The 13,341-nt window shown below is 40.7% G+C and overlaps 1 protein-coding gene across 1 annotated transcript in view; it reads left to right on the top strand.

The window, feature by feature from the left end:
* Positions 1-13,341, top strand: part of LOC118718766 (eukaryotic translation initiation factor 1A, Y-chromosomal) — a 43,458-nt gene that overhangs the window by 10,860 nt on the left and 19,257 nt on the right. Inside the window, exons 3-4 of the mRNA XM_036437613.2 lie at positions 3,354-3,457; positions 5,344-5,394. Coding sequence (XP_036293506.1) covers positions 3,354-3,457; positions 5,344-5,394 — 155 coding nt within the window. The remainder of the gene's footprint in view (positions 1-3,353; positions 3,458-5,343; positions 5,395-13,341) is intronic.

The following is a 13,341-nucleotide window of genomic DNA, read 5'->3' as shown; positions in this document are numbered from 1 at the left end:
ATTTTATTTTTAGTGGCTTGAAAGAACATCCACTTATTACTTTACAATTTCTATAGATAAGAAGGCTGGGCAGGGCTAAATTAGTTTTTCTGCTCACAGTCTCTTAAAGTTGAAATTAGGATGTTATCCAGGTTTCTTTATTGGAGCCTTGGATCTTTTTTTAACCTCACCTTTTTTTTTTTTTTTTTTTTTTTTTAATAATTTGTTCCTTTTATTTATGAGTATATTCTATTTTTTTCCAGATTTTTTTTTTATTATTATTGTCTAAAGTTTTACATATGTCTTCTTTCTCCCAATTGTCTCCCCCACCAAGCCATTCCCATCTCAGGCAAACCCCCACTCCCATAGGGAGCAGGTTTAACTCGAAGTCTGGCCATCCACTTGCGGGAGGCAACCGGGCTGATCAGGGGAAGGTGCCACCCCCATCACCTCCTGCTACTGCCATTGCCAGCCACCACAGACTCTCGTCTCTTCACTGTGAAAAAATGACAACCTTCTTTAGGCATTTTCAAGATGTTTCTTTCATAGAATATGACCTCCCTTCTTTTCTCCTTTCCTCCCTCCCTTTGTTCCTACTCACATTAGGATATATTTCCATTGACTTTTAGAGAATATGGAATAGAGAGGAAGAGACAGAGGGAAACATCAATGTGAGAGGAATACTTCAATTGGTTGTCTCCTGCATGAGCCCTGATCTGGACCCCAGACAGGGAGGAGCCTGTTACTAGGTACATGCCCTTGATCATAATCGAACCCGGATCCTGCAGTTGACAGGCTAAGGGTCTCTCCACTGAGCCAAACCCACCAGGGCAGGATATGACATTTCTTAGCCCCTCCAGCAGTGAACTTTTGTTTTTTTCCTCCAGGAGTGAGGTGGATCACCTTCTTGGATTCTTATAACCCAAGTTACCAAGAACACTGCCAGTGGTGTACAGGGAGCTTAGCCAGTGAGCTGTCAGAAAAGTGTTTCCTCTCTAACCGATTTGGCTCAGTGGATAGACCGAGGGCCTGCAGACTGAAGGTCCCAGGTTTGATTCCTGTTAAGGGCATATACCTTGGTTGGAGGCACATCCCCAGGGGGAGTGTGCAGGAGGCAGCTGGTGGATGTTTTTCTTTCGTTGATGTTTCCCACTGTCTATCTCTCTCCCCTCTTCTCTGCAAAAAAAAAATATATATATATATATATATATATATATATATATTTTTTTTTTTTTTTTTTTTTTTCAAAGGAAAGGTGTTTTCTCTGCAGCTAATGTGGCAGAGGACCCCTGCATTGTGTCCACTGAATTAGGGGCATGTTCCCCCCACATGGCGGGGGGAGGGCACACTTCCTAGGCCAGCAGCCAGCCTCGCATCTTGGGCTCCTGGCTGGGGGTGTGCAGGGACCCCGGAACATATGGCAGCAACAACCAGGGTCTCTGCATGCCCCTGAGGCCAGCAGCCAGTCCCATGTCATGGGCACTGTCTTGGCGCCGGGGGAGGGGAGGTGTTCTGGGACCCCTGCCGCTCAGGGCCTAAGTGTGGGCCTACAGGATAGGAGCAGCCTGGGTCCCAAGGATGTTTTTGGCTGCTCAGCATCTGTGTATGCAAATTAACCACTATCTTTGTTGGATTAATTTGCATACTCTCTTCTGATTTGCAGTGAGGTTAGCAGAGGCACGATCAATTCACCTGTTCTTTTATTATATAGGGTACATGTATACAAGTCCTTTGGTTGCTCTCTAATGCCCCATCTCCCCTGCAATTTGTCTCTGAATCTATTCTTATTCATCAAATTATGTTGATCATTATATCCCACATGAGTGAGATCATGTGATATTTATTTTTCTCTGGCTGGCTTATTTCTCATAGCATAATGCTCTCCAGTTCTATCCATGCTGTTGCAAATGGTAAAAGTTTCTTCTTCTTTACAACGAAATAGTATTCCATTGAGAGATTGCACCACAGTTTTTAATCTACTCATCTACTGAAGGGCACTTAGGCTGTTTCTGAATCTTAGTTGTTGTAAATTGTGCTGCTATGAATATAGGGGTGCATATACCGTATTTTTCGGACCATAAGACGCACCAGTTTTTAGAGAAGGGAAATGAAAGAAAAAAAGATTCTGAAACAAATAGTGTCCTAAAATATTTTATGTGCATTAAAACCCAACATCACAGTCATAAACACATGTAATCAACCCTGTAAAGTAAACAGCAGTATTTAGAACCATTTTAGAGCCGGGCAAGCACACACAGAGCACACAGAGCCGGGCAAGTAAAAAAACTTTTTTTTTAAAGTATATGTGTAGGCTATTGTATATTTGGACCATAAGACGCAGGGACTTTTTCCCCCCACTTCTGGGGGGAAAAAAGTACGTCTTATGGTCCGAAAAATACGGTATCCTTTCTGATCGGTGTTTCTGTTTTTTTTGGGGTATATTCCTAGAAATGGGATCACTGGATCAAATGGGGAGATCCATTTTTAATTTTTGAGGAAACTCCATACGGTTCTCCACAGTGGTTGCACCAGTCTGCATTTCTACCAGCAGTGCACGAGGGTTCCTTTTTCTCCACCTCCTTGCCAGCACTTGTTTGTTGATTTGTTGATGATAGCCATTCTAACGAGTGTGAGGAGAGCATATAATCATGAAGACAGGAGTGAACTGATTTACTTAAAATAAGTACGTAATTAAAATATTACCACCATTACCATCAACCAGAAATTCAAGAAATGCTAAAGGTCTAACTTTACACTTTTGTAGACTAAGTTCAATTCCCTGTGTTTGGACAAATAACACTTCTGTACTCTTGCTTGCTAGTTATACACTGGGAACAACGTTATCATGGCTTGTTTCGTAGCCTTTCATATTTTCAATTTTCTGAATTCAAACCCCCCTCCACTTTTATATCATACACCATAGTCATGGAAGTGACTGCCATGTGACACAACCTGTCATAATCTATTTAAGGATATGATTAGCCCATTATATTAAAAGGTTGCATCTCCACTTACATGTAGGAAATTATACTAAGCATGTACACCACATGATGGAACCTTAGAAGTCATTTGAGAATTCTTCCATAACATAATAGATTTCAGAATTGAAAACCCTTAAATTCAAGTATTTTAAAGAATTAAAGTTCCTTAAAAATTATTAAAGAGTGTAATGGTTGAAGAGTTCTTTCGTTTTCTTTTTTGATTAAAATATGTGTCTTCTTGAAAAAGATCTCTTAAGCTTTTTCCTTGTCTAGTTTTACCTTTTAAAAAAATAGTTAGCTTGGCCTGAATTTAGCAGAAAAAATGAAGTTATCAGCTATGTTAATTACAGTTAACATTTTTAGAAAAATATTTCATTTTTTTTTCCACCTTAGAGTATGCTCAGGTAATCAAAATGTTGGGAAATGGACGCTTAGAAGCATTGTGTTTTGATGGTGTAAAGAGGTTATGTCATATCAGAGGAAAACTGAGAAAAAAGGTAGGTGTGGAGGTTTGTTTTTATATAATTTTTTTTTAAAGAATTGTTCTGTTTTATATAGGCCAATCAACTCATTTTTCTGAGTTTCCAAAGATGATCCTAATAATAGTGTTTTATAAGACAATGCTATAAAATAAGTAGATAATATGTTAATTAGACCAAACAACAGAACAATCTGGACAACCTTCTGGATGAAGCCAGGGCTGAGATGGCAGGTGAGGCTGTGAGGGACAAACCGCATGCATAAATTGCACGTACAGTGTGATTAAAACTTCATAGCCCATTCGCAGAAGTTGGTTTTTGTCCTGGGCAAGTCTATCTTGAAGAAGTGGCATTAGAACATGCAAGGGGCCAGAGTTGCATGTGGCTCACGAGCCACGGTTAGTTGACCACTGCTCTAGTGTAAAATAAGATCTTTGATGGGAACTTTCATAATCTATATATACAAAAACCAAGCCATCAGAACAACTGGTCACTATGACATGTACTGTGGCTGACCAACCAGGGGGTGCAGGACTGGCCAGCCAAACTCCCATGGCCACTTCCCCAAGCAGGCTGGCCGCAGATCCGCCACAATCGGGTGGCCAGCTGAACATGCCTGGATTTCAGGTTCACTCCTTGCCCCCACTTATGGGAGGCAACCAATGGATATGTCTGACACATTGATGTTTTTTTCCCCTCCCTCCCTGCATCCTTCCCTCTGTTCCTCCCTCCCTCTCTCTCTTTTCTTTCTTTTCCTTTTTATTCTCTTTGAAAAGCAATGGGAAAAATAATCCTCAGGTGAAGATTAACACAAAAACAAGTAACATTTTAAAAAGTGGACTTTTAAATAAGCTATGCCATTAAGTGTGTTTATATAAAAGCCAAGCCATATGCACTGTAGCCAGCCAACTGACCTGATCAGAGAGCACCCTCCCTCCCAACCTCCCTGCCCGATTGGCTCTCTCCCTGGTCAATCATCTTTGGCCCTTCCCTCCAACTGGCCCAGCCTAATGCTCCCTTATGAGAGGGACAGACCCCACCCATGCACAAATTAGTGCACTGGGCCTCTAGTAAAGGAATAAAAGCTACAGAATTTTTTTTTAATTAAAGGAGACCAAAGAAACTACCAATTGAAAATAATATACTGCATTTTCTTTGATTAGATTTTAGTTTAGGAAAACAATAGGGAAGTTTTAAGTTGGAATATGGTAGATCTGTTTAGGTCTTTTTATCCTGTATTTATTACACAGGCAAAGAAAATGAATATAATTTTCTCCTAATCTGTGTCTTTCTCCCACACTGTGTGAATAGTACATATTTTTTGTGACAAGAACGGTTTGAGGGCCTGGAGCAGCCAGGCCCAGAGCAGCAGCAGCCAGGCCGGGAGCGGCCAGGCCAATGCTAAGTAATTGATTTGCTACCTGAAAAATTTAAATTTCTAAAAGTTTAAGGTCTCCTGCCAAAAAGAGGTTTTAAAGCTAACACCTTAATTTTAATGGAGAAAGGAGAGGACAAGCCCTTCCCACCCAGAACAGGTAATCCAATTCCAGCCAGCAGCTATCTTTAAACCATGTGTCCATTTACATTTGAATTGCTACACGCCTTTTGATAGCCTAAGGGCAAGTTTACATGTAAACAAGTTTGCTTCTCAGTTCCCAGGGCAGAAAAAACAAGGTTTAAAATTATTAGATTTCAGAATTTATTCTTAAAAGTATAAAAGTTTATTAATTAAAAAAAAAACACACGCACACAAAAAAAGAAAACAAGGAAATTAAAAAAACTGATGAACAATGAAAATAAAATAATAAGCAACTGATGAGTGCAAAAAAAAAGAATGGTTTGACATTATTCTTTATTACTTGTTTTTATTTTAAATATAATGTGCAATGTGTTTTCTTTTATAGGTTTGGATAAATACCTCAGACATTATCTTGGTTGGTCTTCGAGACTATCAGGTAATAATTACATTTACATTGGTTTTGTATAATTGTACTTAATAAATTATTAATATTTAAAATGTATAATCCTATATTAGAATACTAAAATGATAAAATGCAAATTGACCCTAACAGTGGAATGACCAGGAATGACTAATCACTATGATGTGTACTGACCACCAGGGGGAAGACACTCGACACAGAACATTTCCTGCCTCCATAGCAGCACTAAGGATGACAGACTAAGGGTTATTAGTTAGATATTCCCTGAGGGTTACTGTGTTGCTAGAGGGAATGTCTGATTGTCACCTTAGGCTGATCCCCCAGAGATCAGCCTAAGCCGTCAGTAGGATATCCCCCGAGGAGTCCCAGACTGCAAGAGGTCACAGGCCCAGCTAAAGGACCCCCCCTCCCCCAGGTGCACAAATTTTCTTACACCAGGCCTCTAGTATGAACATTTGACCAATTATAGTCAATAATGCCTTCTTATCATTCTGTCATCAAAATTTACTAAGGATAAATTGTGTTTAATACTGATGTTTTCCTAATTCAGAAAAATTTCCACATGGATTAATAGTTTATGTGTTTATAACAAAACACATCTGGATATTCATTATTCAATACTAGATGCTTCATGCAGAAATTCATACACTGGGGGTGGGTGTCCTTTAGCCCAGCCTGTGCCCTCTTGCAGTCTGGGACCCTTTGTTGGACATCCCTGTCACAGTCTGGAACTTCATGTTTGTTATCATTTGCCTGCTCGCTTCTCTTTACACTTGCCTCGTTGCTCCTTAGTACTACCCCGGAGTACTAAGTGAGGTTCCTGCCAGCACCGATGCACTTGCCAGCCATGAACCCAGCTTCTGGCTGAGTGATGCTCCCCCTCTGAGAATGCAACAACCACCAGGGGCTAGCTCCGGCATTGGGTATCTGCCCCCTGGTGGTAAGTGCACATCATAGTGACTGGTTGTTCTACCATCACAGTCATTTAGGCTTTTGTTATCTAGATTAGAGGCCCGGCAGTTGGATAATCCAGGACTCCTGACTCTCAATTCCTTGACTGCCTGCCTGCCTTCCTGATTGCCTCACAATCCGGGACTGCTGACTCTTAACTCCTTGCCTGCCTGCCTTCCTGATTGCTTCTAACCACTTTTACCTGCCTGCCTGAACACTCACTAACCATTCCCCTGCCAGCCTGATTGATGCCTAACTGCTCCCCCACCAGCCTGATGGCCTCCAACTGCTGGGCTGGTAACCCTCAATTGCCCTCCCCTACTGGTCTTGTCACCTCTAACTTCCCTCCTGTGCCCACCTTGTCACCCCAACTGCCCTCCCCTGCAGGCTTGGTCACTCCCCACAGCCCTTCCCTGCAGATTTTATTGCCCCCAACTACCCTCCCCTACCACCCATCTTCTTGTGGTGACCATCTTTAACCACATCAGGGCAGCCATCTTATGCAACAACCCGAGGGTCAATTTCCATATTACCTCTTTATTATATAGGATTGTTTTTATTTTAAATGTGATATGCAATAATCTCTTAGAAGTTTGCAGTAAATACCAAAGTTTATTCTATTTTCATTTCTTTAAAAGCCAGTTGTATTCTAGGTAGTGTATTAAGTATTCCAAGGAGTGATGCCAGTCTGTAAAATATTATTGATGCAGCCTGAAATTTTTACTATTCTATGGTGAAGTTAGAAGATAGATATTTTGTGATGTTTTCATGAAGCAAAATACTTTCCCATAATTTCTTTTTTTGAAATGAGAGTGATAACAATGATGTCTTTTATTAGAAACTAGAGGCCTGGTACAGGAAATTTGTGCATAGAGGGGGGCGAAAAGGGGTTGTAATGTCCCTCAGCCTAGCCTGCATCCTCTTCAATTTGGGACACCTCAAGGGATGTCTGCCTGCCTGTTTAGGATGTCCACTGGGATTGGGCCTAAAGGGGCAGTAGGACATCCCTCTCACAATCTGGGACTGCTGGCTCGCAACTGCTCGCCTGCCTGCCTTCCTGATTGCCCCTAACCTCTTTTGCCTGCTACCAGACCACCCCCTAACCAATCCTCTGCCAGCCTGATGGATGTCTAACTGCTCCCCTGCCAGCCTGTTTGCTTCTAGCTTTCCTACTCTGCAGGCCTGGTCACCCCTAACTGCCCTCACTGCAGGGTTGATCACCCCCAAATATCCTCCTTTGCAGGCCTGGTGCTTCCAAACTGCCCTCCCCTGATGGCCATCTTTTGGTGATCATCTTGTGTTCACATGGGGGAAGGATCTTTGGCCACATGAGATTTTAAAACCAGTAAACCTCCCAAACTTTTTTTTTTTTAATATATTTTACTGATTTTTTACAGAGAGGAAGAGAGAGGGATAGAGAGTTAGAAATATTGATGAGAGAGAATCATCGATCAGCTGCCTCTTGCACACCCCCCACTGGGGATGTGCCCATAACCAAGTTACATGCCCTTGACTGGAATTGAACCTGGGACCTTTCAGTTCACAGGCCAGTGCTGTATCCACTGAGCCAAACCGGTTTTGGCAACCTCCCAACCTTTGTATATGGATTGTGTGCACGTTGGTGCATGCTTTCAATCAAGCTTATAGCTTACAACTATGCTTTACTCTATATTTTATGTTTATGTATATAGATTCTCAAGGCCATTGATACTTAAGCGTTTTGGACTTTTCCAAGTATCTGTTGAGCCATGTTTGCATAATTTTTATCTAGATTTTTCTAGAGCATACAGTCATGAAGACAAGAGTGAATTGATTTATTCAAAATCAGTAGATAACTGAGGTATTTTTAATGCTAGAAAGCTGGTTAAGGAAATGGCATCTGACACAATATACTTCTTATCAAGAATATGACAAGAATAGGTTAGACTTTTTAAGTGTCCTATGGATATCTCATTCCAAACGTTTTCTTTAAAAGTTTCTTAGGTACTTGCTTCAACTGTTGCCACAATGAGAAACGAAGATGGCAGCATAGGTAAGCACGTATACTGCTGCCTCGAACAACAATTTCAAAACTAAAACTAAAATACAGAACAGACATCATCTAGAACCACAGGAAAGCTGAGTGGAAATTCTATAACTAGAAGGAAAGAGAAAAGCTCAAAGGAGAATCAGAGGAGCTGTAAAGGGCTTAGGTACAGAGTCACGTGTGCAGAGAGGTAGGGTGGCTGAATGCCTGGCTGGCTTTCTCTGGCAAGAGGGAGAAGGGAGCTCCCAACTGCACTGTGCCCCAGTTCTGGGTGAAAACCTGTGTACCAAGGCTCATATGGGGAGAGTCTGGACTATCAGGTAGAGATAAAGGCAGAGGACTGACTGCTAAGGTTAACACTGCCTTTCCCTAGGGGAAGGAAGTCAGAAGCCCCCAACTGCACTGAACCCTAATCCAGGCAATTCCTGGGGGACCCATGCTCTTACCAAGGGGATATAACTGTCAGGTGGAAACTTGGGAGCCGAGAAAGGCAGAAGTCTGGAGGCACATGCACAAGTAGAGGGCTAACAGGAAGTCAAGACTGGATGCTCAATCCTGAGACTCTGCCCCATCCAAGCTGAGCACAGAAGCTTGTGCAATTTTGCAAGTCTGGTCCCATAAGGCTGTCCTCAGCACAGTTCTCCCAGCGTTGACACAGCTGCTACTCAGACAATTGGCCTGGAGGTCAACTCTTCCAATGATACCAACAATAATCAAGACTTAACTAAAGTAAGCCGGTACACACAGTTCACAAAGGGTGCACCAAGAGTGTCCACCTCAAGTAACTAGGGAGCTGATATTCTGGGCCATATAGGACACCTAGCACACAAAGCTACCCTACTTACTCAAGGAAGCAGTGAAAATGCAGTGACAAAGAAACAGATAACTTTCTGAAACCAGTTTAGCTCAATGAATAGAGCATTGGTTTGTAGACTGCAGGGTCCCAGGTTCAATTCCGGTCAAGGGCATGTGTCTTGGTTGCAAGCACAACCCCAGTGGGTGGTGTGCAGGAGGCAGCTGGTCAGTGTTTTTCTCATCAATGTTTCAAACTCTCTGTCTCCTTTCTTCTCTGTAAAACATTTTATTGTAAAAAATTAATAAAATATATTTTTAAATAAACATCACAAATGAAAAAAATGGAGGAAAACACATGACTGGATATAGAGTTCAAAACCACGGTTTATAAGGTTTTCTAGAACTTTTTAGAAAAGGCCAATAAATTTAGCTAGAACCGCGAGCATATGAAAAAGTACTATCTAAAAAATTAAGCATTCACTGACTAAAATAAAAAATATTATACTGAGCCGGGACCGGTTTAGCTCAATGAATAGAGCATCGGCTTGGAGACTGAAGGGACCCGGGTTCGATTCCGGTCAAGGGCATGTACCTTGGTTGCGGGCATATCACCGGTAGGGGGTGTGCAAGAGGCAGCTGGTCGATGACTCTCTCTCATCGATGTTTCTAACTCTATCTCTCTCCCTTCTTCTCTGTACAAAAATCAATAAAATATATTTTTTTTAAAAAAATTATACTGAGACCCAACAGCAAACTAGAGAATAGCAAGAATCAAGTCAAAGATTTGAAATACAAAGAGGCAAAAAACACCCAAATGGGAAAGAAAAAAAGAAGAAAAATCCAAAACTTTGATAGTGTAAGAAGCTTCTGAAACAACTTCAAGTGTACCAACAACAGAATTATGAGGGTGCCAGAAGAAGAGAGAGAGCAAGATACCGAATACCTATTTGAAAAAATGAAAAATTTTTTCACCCCTATTTTTGTGTGAAAAAATAGACGTAAAAGTTTAGGAAGCACAGAGAACCCCAAACAAAAGGAATCCAAAGAGGGCCACACTAAGGCACATGATAATTAAAATGCCAAGAGCAAAAGACAATATTAAAAGCTGCAAAAGAAAAAATTACCTACCAGGGAGTACCCATAGATTGTCAGTTGATTTCTTAAACTATGCAGGCCAGAAGGGAGTGATAACAAATATTCAAAGTGATGAATAGCAAGAACCTACAAAAAGGTTACCCAGAAGAGCTATATCATTCAGAATTGAAGGGCTTATAAAGAGCTTATAAGACAAAGCTAAAAGAGTTCATCACCACCAAACCAGTATTATATGAAATGCTAAAAGGCATTCTTTAACAAGAGGAAGAATTAAAAAGTAAAGATAAAAATTATGTACAAATGTATATATCAAGAAGTAAACCTAAAAATAAAGTGAATTAAAAATCTGAGGAACAAATGTGAATATAATAGAATCGGGCACAGAAAGGGACTGTATTGATAATTCTCTGGGGAAAAGTAGAGTGGGTTCAGGAAGAGATTGGACAAAAATTGTATACGTATGGATGAGGACAATGCTGGGAGGAAAGGGCAGAGGAGGAGGGGTTTTCTTTTTTTTTTTTGAGGGGGGGAAGGATAAGAAAGAATTGCAATAATCTGAAAAATAAGATTTATTAAATTTTTAAAAATAAAAATATAAAATTAAAAAACAAATTGCCACAATTTTTGAATAAAAGCCTGAGTGGAAAAATTTTAGTAATCAGGTTTTAATAAAATAATTTCTAGGCAAGACCAATTCCACTAAGTGGATAGAACATCGGTCTACAGACTGAAGGATCCTGGGTTCGATTCCGGTCAAAGACATGTACGTTGGTTGCGGGCACATCTCCACTGGGGGGTGTGCAGGAGGCAGCTGATCGATGTCCCACTCATCAATAATTCTTTCTTTCCCTCTCCCTCTGTAAAAAAAATCAATAAAATATTTTTTAAATAATAATTTCTAAAGTAAGAGTTTATAGAAAAGGCTAATCCTCTAAAAATTGTGTTTTTGAAGGATCTCCAAATCATTTTGCCCTTCCAATACCAACGAGATGCTGATTTTATTGGCTGCCTGGAACTAGGGCACAGGGATGAGAATAGAGCAAGTTGTAAAATTCTATAAAGTTTGCACTTAAGATGATTGTCAATTTTTTTGGAATAAACTATCAGAATAATGTAAGCATTTGATTCTAGAGTTCAGATAAAATGGATTTTGACTATTTTTTCCACTTTCTAAAAGGAGTGTATTTTAGATTGTCCTAAACCATCTTTCTGGCAATATTCTATTTGTATCTGGGTGGTTTTTTTTTCTAGGTTTATTGAGCTATAGTATTGTAAAAATGGTTCAGCATAGTGATTTGACCCATTTATATATTCAAAATTATTTACACTATACTAGTGCATGAATTACTGCGTGTGTGTGGGTCCCTTGGCCTGGACAAGGATTGGGGCTGATCAGGGTCCACTGGTTGGTGACAGTGACTTCAGAGGTTGGCTTTGAAAGCATATTGACCAGGGGGCAGCTTTGGATCATAGCAACTGTTCTTTGGGACACTTAAGCTTATACATGTGTGTGTGTGTGGAAAGTGTGTGTGTGTGTTATGTGGAAAGATGACATATATATATATATATATATATATATATATATATATATATATATATAAACACCTCTATTCTTTTACATGATTACTTTTTTGTGTATGTAGAGACATTTAAGATCTTCTATAAAGTAACTAGTTTGTGTTTATTATATTACACAAACAAGTGAGATCATATGATATTTATGTTTCTCTTACTGGCTTATTTCGCTGAGCATAATGCTCTCCATTTTCATTCAAACTGTTGCAAATGGTAAAAATTCCTTTTTTACTGCAGCATAGTATTCCATTTTGTAGATGTACTACAGTTTTCTAATTCATTTTCTAATTCATTCATCTACTGATGGGAATTTAGGCTGCTTCCAAATCTCAGCTATTGTGAATTGTGCTGCTATGAACATAGGGGTGCATATATCCTTTTTGATTGATATTTCTAGTTTCTTGGAATATATTCCTAGAAGTGGGATTACTGGCTTTAATTTTTTAAGGAAACCTCATGCTTTTGTCCACAGTGAATGCATCAGTTTGCATTCCCACCAACAGTGCATGGGACTTCTTTTTTCTCTGCATCCTCCCAGCACTTGTCATTTGTTGGTTTTTTGATGATAGTCATTCTGACATATGTGAGATGGCACCTCGTTTTGATATGCATCTCTCAGATGATTAATTACTTTGATCGTCCTATCTAATAAAAGTAAATGCAAATTGACCATCACACCAAGACACATGATGGCTGTCCCCATGTAGACACAAGAAGGTTGCCACAAGATGGCCATCAGGGAAGGGCAGTTGGAGGCGACCAGGCCAACAGTGGAAGGCAGGGTGACCACACTGGCAGGGGAGAGCAGTTTGGGATGACGGGGCCAGCAAGGAAGAGTAGTTGAGGTGACCGAGCCTGCACAAGAGAGCAGTTGGGGATGACTAGGCCTGCAGGGGAGGACAGTTCAGGAGACCAAGCCTCCAGGGGACAGCAGTTGGTGATGAGGTCGGCAGGGGAGGGCAGATAGGGGCAGGTAGGCCTGCAAGGGAGGGCATTTGTGGGTGACCAGGCAAGCAAGGGAGGATAGGGGCAACTGGGCAGCACAGGATGCAAGTTGGAGGTGACCTGGGCCATCAGTGGAGGGCAATTATGGGCTGGAGTAGTTTGATGATCTAGCTGGCAGGGGATTGATTAGGGGTGATCAGGAGCGAGCAGGTGAGTTGGGATTGTTAGATGAATGTTCAACTGTCTGTTTAGGCTGGATCACACCAAACATCCCTCAAGGGGTCCCATATTGGAGAGGGTACAGGTGGGGTGAGGGACACTCCCCATCCTGTGCACAAATTTTGTGCACAGAGCCTTTAGTGTTTTCATATGTCTTCTTTCTAAAAGTATTTAGGTCCATTCCCATTTTTTCATTGTGTTGTTTGCCTTCTTTTAAGTTGTATGATTTCCCTATAAGTGTTGGAGATAAAGCCCTTATCTGTGATAAATTGGCAAATATGTTCTCCCATGCAGTGGACTTTCTTGTTTTGTTGATGATTTTCTTTGCTGTACAGAAGCTTTTTATTTTGATTTAG

The sequence above is a fragment of the Pipistrellus kuhlii genome, unplaced genomic scaffold, assembly GCF_014108245.1.
Source record: "Pipistrellus kuhlii isolate mPipKuh1 unplaced genomic scaffold, mPipKuh1.p scaffold_m20_p_144, whole genome shotgun sequence".
Taxonomy (NCBI): Eukaryota; Metazoa; Chordata; class Mammalia; order Chiroptera; family Vespertilionidae; genus Pipistrellus; species Pipistrellus kuhlii.
The sequence above is the reverse complement of the archived record's forward strand: the minus strand, read 5'-3'. Positions and strand labels throughout refer to the sequence as shown.